The sequence below is a fragment of the Drosophila mojavensis genome, unplaced genomic scaffold (assembly GCF_018153725.1).
Source record: "Drosophila mojavensis isolate 15081-1352.22 unplaced genomic scaffold, ASM1815372v1 contig_231, whole genome shotgun sequence".
Lineage (NCBI taxonomy): Eukaryota > Metazoa > Arthropoda > Insecta > Diptera > Drosophilidae > Drosophila > Drosophila mojavensis.
In genome coordinates this window covers 2,767,524-2,781,063 of record NW_025318772.1, presented here as the reverse complement: position 1 = coordinate 2,781,063, position 13,540 = coordinate 2,767,524, and the positions used below count along the sequence as shown (strand labels likewise).

General features: G+C 38.4%; 1 protein-coding gene across 8 annotated transcripts in view; it reads right to left on the bottom strand.

Moving 5' to 3' along the window:
• LOC6574734 (tyrosine-protein phosphatase 99A) overlaps window positions 1-13,540 on the bottom strand; it is a 130,074-nt gene that overhangs the window by 4,906 nt on the left and 111,628 nt on the right. For 5 of the 8 annotated variants that reach the window (XM_044008116.1, XM_044008117.1, XM_044008118.1 and 2 more), the window contains 3 exons: window positions 10,401-10,681; window positions 7,654-7,770; window positions 5,565-5,704 (listed from right to left, as the gene is read on the bottom strand). In XM_044008116.1, the coding sequence (XP_043864051.1) occupies window positions 5,565-5,704; window positions 7,654-7,770; window positions 10,401-10,681 (538 nt within the window). Of the gene's footprint in view, window positions 1-1,218; window positions 1,897-5,564; window positions 5,705-7,653; window positions 7,771-10,400; window positions 10,682-13,540 lie in introns of those variants that run through there. The other 3 variants (XM_044008120.1, XM_044008121.1, XM_044008122.1) reach the window with 2 other exon arrangements.

Here is a 13,540-nt window from a genome sequence, read left to right as displayed (position 1 = left end):
CAAAAATGAGAGCAAAACAACAACTATAAAAATAAAAGTAATAATAAAAGCATTATAGAATATTTTAAGCTGCAAAAAAACTCGTGTTTTTCTTTTTTTTTTATCTTCTTTTTTCTAGTCTTAGAGCTTAAATGTAAATATGTATATATGTATATCTTTATGTATCTTGACATATATATGTCAACATGTTTATGCGAATTTTTGTTATTCAATGCCGCCGTTGCTATTGTTGTTGTTTCACAACTACGCACCAAATATTTATTATAGGAAAAATACATTTATTATAAACGTAATCACGACGTTTGTAAATCATTAAAAAAAAAATTAAAATAACTATACACTTAGGAACTTTCCAAATGCATACTATATATGTATATACATATGCGTATGATATACATATATATTACACATTTTAATTGCTCGTTAAAAGTTTTTTGTGTTTTTTCTGTTATTGTAGTTTTTGTTGCTGTTAAACTTTTAGTTACATGTTTAATGTAGTTTTCTTTTTCCAACTTTTTCTTCTTCTGCCGACTATAAACAAATCAAACACACATTTGAAAACTTTGATTTACGTGCGATAATTATAGGTCAAGCACCTGATTGTTATATAAAAAATATCTATTATATTTCGATAATTAAGTGCTTTGTTCAGCTGTTTTTTTTTTTTTTTACGAGTTCCGAGTATAAAACGCGTTTTACACCTGAATTAACTGTTTTTTTTAGTTTTACTGCGAAGTAAACCCTGAAGTGGAATTACAACTGAACTGTGTGTATATTACGTTTTTGGTTTGTTTAATTAGCATTCTTTTTTGCCTAAATTAGCGGCAAAGGTAATGAAACATAATGACATTTATATATATCTGTATGTAATGTATGTTTATATAACCTAATGTCAGTATATTCCTCTAGGCCCAGGGTATTGCTGCGTCGACTATTGCACATGTCTTTGGCTATTGTTTTCTTTTGTCAACTTCCGTTTTGTTTATTTACTTCTTATGCTTTTGGCAGCAGTTTCAGTTTCTGTTTTTCTCTCTTCTGACTGCGCCTTATTTGTTATGCATTCTTGATTGTTTATTGTTTTTGTCATAAAAAGTTGATCGGCCGATTCCATTTGCATTGGGTGGCCGCAGCGCCTACCCCACCCCCGCTTCAACTTTCTATTCTACATGCCCCACGCCAACTCTGTTAGACCATTCGGTTTTAGAGCGCAAAACTTACGTAAACCAATTTCCACGTTTCGATTTGCGACGTACAAGGGGCGACGCTGTCGACGCCGACGCCGATGCCGATGCCGACGGCGAGAGCGGCGTGGCGCTGCTGCGTCGCTTTTCCCCGCCAGCTGCTGACATGCTGCTCATAAAGATGATCGCTCAAATGCCCCAGTGACGGCGGGGTCGGTGGGCAGGTGCACAGAGCTTTGTTCTCTGTCAAGTTAAAATTGCATTGCGCGTGTTGCGCCGTCTGTTTGGCCTCTGTTATTGTTGCTGTTGCTGTTGCGGTTGCTGTTGTTGCACACGTTTATTAACACAGAAAAAATTACGTCATATTGGCAACTGGGAGCGCAGTCGTCGAGGGGCAGCCGCTCTGTCGCCAGGCACTTGCAAAATTATGTAGTACGCAATTGGCGCACATACACATGCCCGCATATACAACGGCACACACACACACACACACACGCACGCACTGGTTAGAATGCAAGAGCTTGACAACAAAACAAAAGGAATTCAAATTGACGGCTTATCGTGCTTATATTTTTGTTTCTTTCTCTGCTTTGATAAGCACCGTTTATTTTGTTGTTGTGACTATCTCCTTTTCTGTCTTACTCGCGTGTTTATTGACGACTTTTTGAGGTGCGCCCCTCACACACTTGTTGATCGCGTAGCTCGATTATCAAAACGCAACTGAAACCCCAATTGGCAGCAACAGCTGTATGCGGTCTCAACAGCGCTCACTCTGTTAATGTCAAACTCGCTATGTTAAGTGCTCTCTTGATCGCTGTAAGAGCGTGCGGGTGAGCGAGAGCTTTGGCCAATTTTCTGCTGTGTCTGATAAGACACGCATGTTACAGAAAAGTTTAACTAGACTTTTGATGTTTGCTCTCTCAGAGCATGAGCGATAGTATTTTCTACTTGCGGTATTTAATATGTTATTGCTTAATAAAATACTCGGCAAGAGAAGGCCCTCTGTTATCTCTGTTAAATACTTTGCGCTCATAAATAAACCAATTAGATTAATGTATTGTCTGTCATTAAAGTAATTGTTAATGAACAAATAGATAAAGGTATTAATTGCTGTGTGGGGGAATGTGGAATAGCAATTTCGAAGTAGATGTTTACCATGACTGTTTTGAAGTTGATTTTGAAAATCAAGTTGAAGCGAGAGAGACAAAAGATTTTCCAATTAAAGTTCAGCTAATGGGAATATCAACCTGAGCAAAACTTCACACACACGCACATAGACATCTACACAGGCGCAACTTAACCCATTTTCAGCCCCAACCCCACCTGCACATTCAACTCATTCGGGGCATGCACGTGCTTCTAATATTTTTGACTCTGCTGGCGCAACAACAACACCAACAACAACAACATCAATAACAACAACAAAGGGTTGGCCCAAAAAGTTGCGCATACGAAGCCAAAACAATTTCTTGGCAAAATTTGTTGTTTTTTTCCGCCGTATTTTTGGGGGTTGCCCAAAGGCAAAAGTTGGCGGAAAAACTCGACGCCTGACCTCGTCGCACACATGGGGCGCGGGCACGGGCACGGGGCAAATAAAGTTCTTGCCGCAAAACAATGTTGCCAAACTGCATAAAATATGAAACTACTAACAACAAAGAGAAAGAGACAGAGAGAGTTTTGAGTGGGAGGGAGTGAAAGGGGAAGGCAGCACGAGGGAGAGAGAGAGACAGCTATATGCATACATGTATGTAATTGTGGCACAAAAGTTTTCTCATTTTTGTTGCTTCTCTGTTTTTTGTTTTTTCTTTCGCTTTTATATGCGGCGTCAAAATGTAAATAAAAATTGTTGTTATCGTTGACATATTTTTGTATTGTAACCAACAAATTGTTCCAATACAAATTTCTTGAGTATTTTTATGCTTTTGTTGTTGTTGATTTTTCCGTGGCATCAGCAAAAAAAAGTTGCGCTAGCCCAAGTTGGGATTTCAATCGAAGAAGAAAGTATTTCCTACAGGCAATTGAGTTGAGCTCAAGCAAAAATATTAAAGTTCAAGAGGTAATTGGAATATGTGAGAGGGGGTCAAAATGGGAAGGATTGCCATTGAAAGTTGGAATGATTATTATATCATATTATTATATATAGCATATGAAATACTGAATATTAAAACGGAAGTATATAATAATAAAAATAATGATATAATATTAAAAATTTATTTGAATTACAATGGGTATATAGACTAAGACTCTTAATTGATGTTATAAAGTTGATATTTGAGTTTCTAACTCCGCTTGGATCTTATAAGTAACTACTTAGCGCAGATACCACTAAATTACCTATATTATTCGCACTACCCGAAGGTAAACCTTTTTTCCCTAATGCCTATTTACTTCACCGTTTTCCCTTCTCTTTGTTTGCTCGCACTGAAAGGGAAATTGTGGAAATTTGTTTTGTTTTGTTTGTTAAATAAAATATATTTTTTTCCGCTCTAAAACGCGAAGGCTGCCTTAAAAATGGTTGCTGCCTTTACGGCCAGCCCTTTAAGCCCTTTTCAGCAATCCTTTCTATTTATTGCGTCCTTAACTTTTCCAGAGTATTTGTAAAAAATAAATAAAATGGCATTAATTTGTTAGAAAACGCAAGTGGTTGGGGCTGACTGGGGGTAGGTGAGTGGGGGTGAGGTGTAGGGAACCCGAGAAGGGGCAGAGGGATTGTGGCCGAGGTTGGGAAAAGCGTGCGGCAACTTTTATTTGACATATTCGCGGGAGCATGAAAAATGGCATAGAGAAAAAAAAAAAAAAAAAAAAAAAAAAAAAAAATAAAATAAAGAAAAATAAAGAAAAAATCGTAGAAAGAAAAGAAGAAGTAAAAATGTTTCATTGAAGTTAAAAATGTTTCGCATTTTCTTTATGGCGTTTAGCAGAGGGAGACGTGGGTGTGTGTGTGAAAGTGTGTGTGTATGTGTGTGTGTGTGTGAAAGTGTGAGTGTGTGCGTGCGTGTGTCAGGAGAGTATGGCAATACCATTATGCCGTTATACAGTTATACAGCTGCCCGGGGGCCTTGGCTTTGTGCGAAATTGTGTAACGCTGCCAACGGACGGGTTAACCACTCTCATATTTAATAAAGACTTTAAGTAACTTGAAACTTTTTGCTTGTCTTTCGTTCTATTCCATCCCATTCCCGTTCATTCCATTCCATTCGATTCCCTGCTGCATCGTGGGCGTTCCAGGTTGGGCTTATGTTTTTGTGTTTCGAATTTTAATTAACATTTCTAATGAATATGCGGGCATTCTTGTGCCCCCCTAACCCCCGGTCAATGACCACTTGGAATTGGTTTCTGGGCATTTCCTCTTTGCTGTTTGCTTTCCCATTCACTTGGATTGGGTTAGCTTTCAAAGGATGTGCAAGTGAAACGTGAATTTCAGCTGGACGTCGCTCTGATGTCATTTTTATGCATGTGTGGGCCAGCATCAAAAAATTTAATTTTTCAGAATTTCAAAGTAAATTTGTCTTTACTTTCGCTGCTCGAGCTAAAATCTCATTGAAAGTAGGTAACTAGATTTAATCATAGCCGCTAACTGAGCTTAATTTTTTTGAGATTAACTATTGAAGATGTCTGGCAGCACTGCACAGTTTGGCGTACATATTAAGTTGGCCGCAGCTAATGAGATGAGGGAAATGGCAAGTCTAAGTTGATTCTAGCATTAATTAAAGATAGTGTATAGACTAAAGATATAATACATAAATATCGAAAGTATGATTATTGAGCGTTCTGATTATAAATATTGCCTGGAATTATCCAAATAGCAGAAGCAAATTAAGTTTCTATAATAAGTTTATATTGAAATTATGATATAGGGCACTTTGAGATTAAAAATATGTTCTGAAATCATCTAAAAGTAGAAGCATATTAAGTTATTGAGCTCAAAAACATAATTATTAGGGCGTGTGCCGCCTGTGCGCCGAGACAGCCGAGAACACTTAACAACTGAGCACTAGGCATGTGCTCTATTTATGATACACTAGTCAGTTAAGCCCCAAGCGGGCATATTCTGCCGTTTTTTTTTTTTTTAGTTGTCTATATCTAAATTTATATCTATATTTGACAATTAGAGTCGAGTCAAGTTTTGGCAATCTGCTGATTAGACTTTTAGTCTACGAATCACAGCTGGAATATAAGACTAAACCCATCTGATTTATATATTCACAGAGTATGGTCTAGTCGTGCATGCCCGCCTGCAATGCTCTGTCGTCTTTTATATATATATTATAGCTATTTAAGGGAGACAGCACGCGCCGCGGCCTCATGCAGCTGCACTTGTTTTGCCTAGCATTTCGAGTTGGCTCGAAGTTGTGCCGCGTGTAAACATGGAGCGCCACTTACCTCCACAGGAAGAAGGCCATGACAATCAGAACGATGCCGAAGCAGCTGAAAATGATGCCCACCAGGACGGCCAAGTTGTAGTCGTTGTGCGATTGCCTCAACAGTGGCTGCAGCTTCTCGCAGTTCGGCTGCAATTGTATCTGAAAGTGAAGAGCAAAGAGTCAAGTTAGGGTTGCTTCAGCCCAGCGCAAGGGGTGGGGGATGTTGTTCTTAAGGGGAAGTTAAGATTTATGTATTGGGCCTGCAGCTGACACGGCTCAAAGGCGTGCCCTCAGTGTGAGTGTGTGTGTGTGTGTGTGTGTATGGGTGTGTGTGTTATGCAAATATGTGTTTAACTGCGGCGCCTGGGCGTGTGCTAAGCTTTTGTATTGCTTTTTTTTTTTATTCATAATGTCGCTTGGCTTATGCCCCTTCTTTTTGTTGTTTTAAGCCTTAAGCAACAAACTGGCCAAAGGAAATAGGCAACGCTCTTAAGAAATGTCTGCCACAGGCATTAGCTTTTAGGTCAGACTCTGTTTGTAGTTCTTAAGAAATTGCTCAATCTTAAAGGGTTTCTTGGGGTTGCCTGAAGCTGTGCGAAGAAAAATCGATCATAGTTGAGTTCTGAATAAGATATGTATGTGATGTATGATATGGGATATACATATGCATACATACATAAAATATTTAAAGTCTTTCCAATGTCATTCTTAGATATTTAATATTATTTGCTACCCTATTACACAGTCTGACAAAAGCAAAATTTCTGCAGGTCATTTGATATTATTTGCAAAGGAAAGGATGCTGAATATGAAGATCTTGTAATTTAATGCTCTTACAAAGTTAGTTTTAACTTATGTTTTTAAGTAAAATAATTTAGAATAAACAATATGGCATAAACTATATATTCCATATCAATTTGTAGATTTTTTGTCCTCCTAAATACTGAACTCGTATAAATATGTTCTTAAAGCTTAAAGCAGAAAATTCTATCAGGATGTTGTCACTCGACACAAGCCACAGCTTTGTTGTGCAGTGTTATGATATATTGTAGAAATAATGCTTTAATTATTTCTAGCCAGTCTGATACAGTCCCAGGATCTGAAAGGATCTCAGTCACCTAAACTTTTGATGTTTCTCCTGCTTCTTTCTTGCTGCTTCTTTGCATGAAACTAATATAAATATTTGTCAGCTGCCATTTGTCGCTTTAAATAATATTTGTTTAAACAACATTTGTGTGGATTGTGCGTTTAAGCGGAAGCACAACTGCAAATGCAAATGAAAATGAAAATGGATGAGGAAGTGGAACTGGAACTGGAAGTGGAAGTGGAAGCAGCTAAAAGCAGAAGTGGAGGCGGAGGCGGAAGCGCAGCTTGTAAATGTGGCCAAAAGGTGGAGCCACTTGACATGCAGCTATGCATTATATGGAAATGCGCAAGGAAAGTCAAGAAAAAATAACAGACGGCAAAAAAAGAAGGAAAAGGCAAACCAAGCACGGAGACTGCACAGCTAATGAGGGCGTGACAATCCGACCACCGCCCACCGCCTACCGCCCAGCACTGGGCAATGGGGTCAGCTAAATTGGCATATTTTGTCACGACTGCACAGCATGATTTATGCAAGTGTGTGTGTGTGTATGTGTGCGTGTGTGATAGGTTTCTGTGTAGGTGTGTCTGTCGCCTTAAATGTCAGCGCGGATCATTATGCTCGACAACAATTTGCCATAAAATATGCAAAGGCGCTTATTACGCATACGCAGCGTGGCAACGTGGCAACGCGGCATTCTCAAAGGCAAATTGATATGCCACAAACTGTGCACACGGCTCTCTTTGGCTTATGACTTGGCCCACAGCCGGGCGAATATGCAATAAAGTTTTTGGCTACAAAATGTGCTGCTGGCTGACAGAACATAGAGACAGTCAGACAGGCAGGCGGACAGGCGGACAAGCAGCTTGCTTGCATTTGTGTGTAATCAGAGCTAATATTATAGTCAAGTTTATGGCAAGCCACGCCCCAGGCCAAACCTGGCTTAAGCATGCACTGCCTGACAGGTGTGTGTGTGTGTGTGTGTGTGTGTGTGTGTGTGGGTGTGTGTAGGTGTCTTACTTACAATTCGTGATTCCGAAAATTTACCCAAGACTATTTTCTTGGGATTTATAACGCTGAATGTGGCTGCTGCCACTTTGACCTCGTAGTAGGAATTCGTTGTCAGATTTTGCAAAATCAGCTGCATAAAATAGAAGACAGAAAATATGATATTATTATTATTATCTGAGAGCGACAGAATATATATGGAAAAATTCAAATATACCAAGATGTCAGGACAAAATGAAATGAAAGTCATCAACCGGACAATGCCGGGTAGCATGTACTCAAAGAATACCCTGCCTTGTAGTTCTCGATAGTGAATACTTCATTTCATATTTCCATTATATAAGAAATATTTATATTTACAAAATATTTATTTTATTTATATATTTTCTGTTGTTTTTTTTTGGTGTCCAAAGATATTTCAATTACGAAAATAGTTTTGAGCGCGAAGCGGAGCACCACAAGCTCATATTAGAAATAGCAGCAGAAAGAGGAGTAGAAAGGGGAGTGGACAACTAAATAAGGCAACAAAAATCCGAGCTGCATATGAAGTATAAAAAGTTTGTACTTTGTGCGAGAATAATAAAATTTTATTGTTGTTCATTTTTATTATTATTATTTATTTTCTTTTATTTTTTTGTGCCGTTTTTATTTTTATTTATTTAGTTTGTTTCGTTTTCTATGCGGGGCGCTAAATAAAAGCTGTGCGGCTGTGGGCCCAACGCCCAGACAAAAGGTAAAATTCCGGGAAAACCACCTCCAAAAACACCATAAATTTAATTTATTTTCAACGAAAAACACGTACACGTGTGCCACCTGTATGTGTGTGTGTGTGAGCGCGTGTGGGTATTGTTTTGCCCAAGAATTTATGTTGCAGAAAGCCAAAGTCAAAGCTATAACCAGTGTCCATATAGCCTTCGACCCTGCGGATGTGTCTGCAGATAAACATTTGCAAACAATTTATAGTATGCGCAGCCATTCGACCACAGAGCCAAAGGCCCTTTCAGGGTCTGTCGGTAGGGTTCATACACTCCGATAGGTAATGTAGCATGCAGAAATGATTACCTATATAGTATATATATCATATATAATATTTATATTCATAATCATAAGCAACATTTGGAATATTTTATTATTACAATGTGATGCCATGGCCCATGACAGTCACGAGGCAGAGTATCGATAAATCTATTTGTAGAGGGCTGCCAGATTACAGCAATGCTAGTATTTATTGGTATTTATTATTTAGAATTTATTACTATATACGAGATCTACTAATAGTTCTCATTTCTATTGGAGTTTGATGCTTCAAATCACTTTATTAGGTTTATTTTTACTCTTCATAACAGATTTAATTAACAGGTAAAGTGCTATATTCGGTGTATAGCTGGTGTAATTTATTTTCCCATTAACCAGCTCACACTGTTCAAGTTTTAGAAAATAAAAATACTTATTGTCATATTAATATACAAAATAATTACTTGAAGTTTTAAAAGGGTTTTAAGTATGTTACCAAAGTTTCTTAGGGCTCCTGACAAAAATGACCTAAATGATAATACATTTTCATATCACATCAGACATAAAAAGTTTTCATAGCATCCAGAGCAGATTTTGATATCGAATAGTTTGAGGTAAGTGAGGTTCAACTAAAATTTGAGTGCATTATTTTCCAATTTTTATAGTTTTTTTTTTTTGTATAAGTATAACTATCAAAGGGCCCCTCTAAGCTGTTAATATTAAAACGTCCTAAGCTCTGAAAGCTTTTTATTTTATTTTTTTTTTAATTTTTTTTAAATTTTTTTTATATTTTTTTTATGATTCCTTAAGTTAAAATTATTATATAATGCTGTCAAAGAATTCATTTAGATCATATATCTTCTGTTTAAAAGTCATGTCAGATGATAAATATTTACATCTATGTCTATCTTCAGTTTTCTATAGCCACCTATCGTGTTTGATTCATCCATTATATTTACAGTTCTTTACTTTCTTGTTTAATATTGAACATTTGATAGAAATTCAGTTACATTTCTGATTTAAATACAGTTATGCTTTCATTTGCACTCTTTAAAACGTTTGCCTTATCGCAGGGTGGATTGTTCTGACAGTGGAAATCGCACGGGTTATTTATGCCGTTTGTAGCATAAAAATGCAATTATGGTTGGCTTTTATTTAGTTTTGTATTCTTTTTTTTTTTGCATTTTGGCAAATTCTTTCTAGTTTTGCCTGGCTGTTATCTACTGTGTTGTCGTGGAACGTTTATCAAAGAGCGAAAAAAAAAAAAAAACCAAAAACAAACGCAGAAATATCAAAATATCAACGTAAAGTTGGCAACAATCAACATTCCTTATTTTTTTTGTAAAATTTAAAATTTAAACTGAAAAAAAAAAAAAAAAAAAAACCAAACAGAAATGGCAAACTGAACTCAGAGAACAACAATTTGCAGACAATGAAAGGTGTGTGTCACAGCCCCGTTTCCACCCTCGCTCGACCATTTTTATGCCGTTTTCAACATGGCCGACAAAATGGCGGCAGGCAGTAAAAATAAATGCAAAAATGGGGAGAGGTAGGTGTGGGGACAGGAACGGAGTAAAGGCTGGCAAACCTCCTGGCATATATATGACAAATTGCTGGGCAGCTAGTTGGCCCCGGTCTGGCTGTGACTCGGAATCGGAGTCGCAATCGGAATCGGACACGGACTCGTTTGAGAGCTAAAACAAAGGCTGGCCATCCATGGATTCATTGGGTCGCCATTGAAATGCTTACCGCTGTTTCTAGCTCCTTGGCAGATGCATTGATGCGTATATCACGATGCGTATCCTGGCCGGCGAGTCGGGTCTTGATGATGTAAAAGTCGATGGTGTTGTAGAACTCGTAGGGCCGCTTCCAACGTATCGTAATCGACTCCTGCGAATGACACGTCAGATTTACAATCGCCGGAGCACTGGGTCCGGCCACATCCGTGCGCTGGGCAATCTGATCGGAGGGTTCGCCCTCGTTCTTTGTGGTGAACGCTTTGACAATGACGCGATAGTCGGTAAAGGGTTCTGCACGAGTGGGAGAGAAAGAGAGAGAGAGAGAGAGAGAGAGAGACAGGATTAAAAACAATATGTTGGCAATGACTTTGATGTTTTATTATTATGTTGTATAAGCAATTCAATTGTGTTCCTTTATATGGCCAGTTATAGAAATATTTTACAATTTTTTTTTTTTTTTTTTTTTTACAATTTGTAATGTCATCCGTAATTTAAAGAAATATTAATGAAAGCTAATGAGTATGTGTGTGATGCACCAGTCGAATAAATAGGGGATTTTATTGATCAGTCGAGTTCATGTATATACTGTATATATATTATGGGGTCTGTCGCGCTTCCCTTTGCCTGCATACATACATTTCCATAAGACTATTATGCTCTGTTTTCGCATTCTCAATGGGTTCAGGGTAGAGTAATACGTTATAATATCATAATAATATGACACAGATAAATATAGTATATACATATGTATGTATATAAAACTGTAATTATTATAAGCCTGGTCGAGAGATGCGTGCAAAAATGGTTTATAATATTTAATATTTTGGAATGGTTAAAGCTCACTTTGCAGCATGATTTTAAAGCGTTATGCCACATGCCCCAAAGTGCGGCAGCTTGTTTGCTGTGACAGCAAATGACAGCCGTGGCAACTGCGATATAATTAAATTCAAGTTAAAATGTGAAAATGTCACAGCAGAAACAGCAACAACAACAACAGCAACAACAGCAACAACAGCAACAACAGCAGCAACTGCAACATATATTGATTATGATAAGCAGCTCGGAGCTGCCAAAGTGTTGGCTGCACGCTTAATAGGTGTGCAACAATAATTGATTAAATACGCAGAACGTACAGGTGAAAAATATTAAATATTTTGATGCAATAATTAAATGCCACAGGCAGAGGCGAGTGCGGCTGGCAAATCTGCTGACAAAGCGAGCTGTGCACGCTGTGCCACATTTGCCAAGTCTTTTGGCAAATTGTTGCAAGCAGCAAAAGCTGCTGGTTGCAGCGCGCAGCAGCAGCAGCAGCAGCAGCAGCAGCAGCAGCAGTAGCAGCAACTTTGCCAGTGCAGCGCATTCCTGGCGCACCTGACGCACCTGACGGGCGTAATTAATTAAACAATGTGGGCGCCGCCAGCTTGGGCTACAGCTGTGCATGCCACATGGCGTATGAGCAACGTGGAATGCGGCACGCGTTCTTATGTTGCAAGTTAATTGCATGGCACCCAGGCCCCATCCCTGCCTCCTGCGCGCTCTCTCATTACTCTGATAAATGCAAGCAACAACTATGCAACAGTTTTTGTGCTCTTTGGCTAATAATGTGGCAAGCTCTGGCTGTTGCTGCTGGTGTTGCTGCTTGCCACACAGCCTAAAAGTATGCAAGAGGGGCAGGAGGAGGCTGGCAGCCGGGTGCACATTTCACGTTAATGAAACAACCATCAAATTTCGCGTCGCGCAAATAATTTGTTTGGTTAGCTCAAGTTTTTGAGCTTGAAATTGCGACAGTCTCGCACTCAGGTTCGAGGCTCATAATTACAGGCGTCGCAAGTTGTTAACAGCAACAACAACAGCAAGAGCAACAACAACAATACAACAAAGCAAAAAGTGGCCAGCGTCAAACACTTGAAACTATTTAATTACAAAGCAGCGGGGCAAACAATTGACTTGAGCTGCAATTACAGCTAATGAAAGGATTGGGCGTCGGCGTTACAGGTGGCGGGTAAAATAGGGGGTGTGGGGGCGTGGCTGGAGCAAATGCTGGCCACATTGCTGACAGCTTGACTGCCATTGACAGTTTGCCTGAGGAGCTGTGGGGGGCGGGCGCTGCGTTTGCCATAAAAAGCAATTAAAATGGCGTTTTAAGTGTTGGGCATGCCTTTTGGGCATGACTGTACCGCGCACTAAGCGTTCGGTTACAGCCAGCTTAGGGGCCTTTAATAAACCACTTGAGCGTGCCCTTTTCGCACAAATTGTTGCGAAATTGAGAAAATATTGAGCAGACGCAAAGCACATTCAAGCAAACAACTCTTCAGAGTTGCGAAAGTTAAAGAGCGATTTGAAGGGGCTTTTAGGAAACGTAAGCAAATAGACAACGGAAGTAGCTATACTTAAGATTACTAAGGATACTTAAGAAGTTCATTAATACTTAATACTGAAAGCTATTCTTAGTATAATCATAAAATTACTCATGTTGAATGTCAAAAACAAAATGACATAGGTGGTTAGACAATTGTTAAGCGCAATCAATCAATCACTTTAATGATCAGTCAATCAATTGGTCAGTCAATCAGGTAGTAGATATGACGATTGATTATGCAAAGTCATTCAATGCATCAGTCAATCATTTTATCAATCAATCAATTCATCAATCATTTCGTCATGCTATCAGTTAGTGTCTGAGTCATAGTCAATCATTCTGTCATGTTGTTAGTTAGTGTCTGAACAAGTCAATCAATCAGTCATTAGCATAATCAATCAATCAATGAATCAGTCAATCATTTAGTCATGTCTTAAGCATAATGAATTAACCAATGAATCAGTCAATCATTCAGTAATGTTGTTAGTTAGTATGAGCAAGTCTATCAATCAACTTAGTAATCAGCAAATTTATCAATCAACAATCAACAGTTTTATTATATCAAGCAGTCATTGAGCAAACAATCACCCCGCTATTCATGCAATCAATCAGTCATTATATAAATCACTTTGTCATTATATAAATTAGTCATTTCATTCAAGAAGCAACAAATCAGTCACTGCCATTCATCAGCTATTCATTCAAGATTTAAGTGTATCAATCATTTATTTAGGGTTCAAGGCAGTTAGTTGATAAGTAAGTCAGTGAGCAGTCAATAGTTCATATATTAG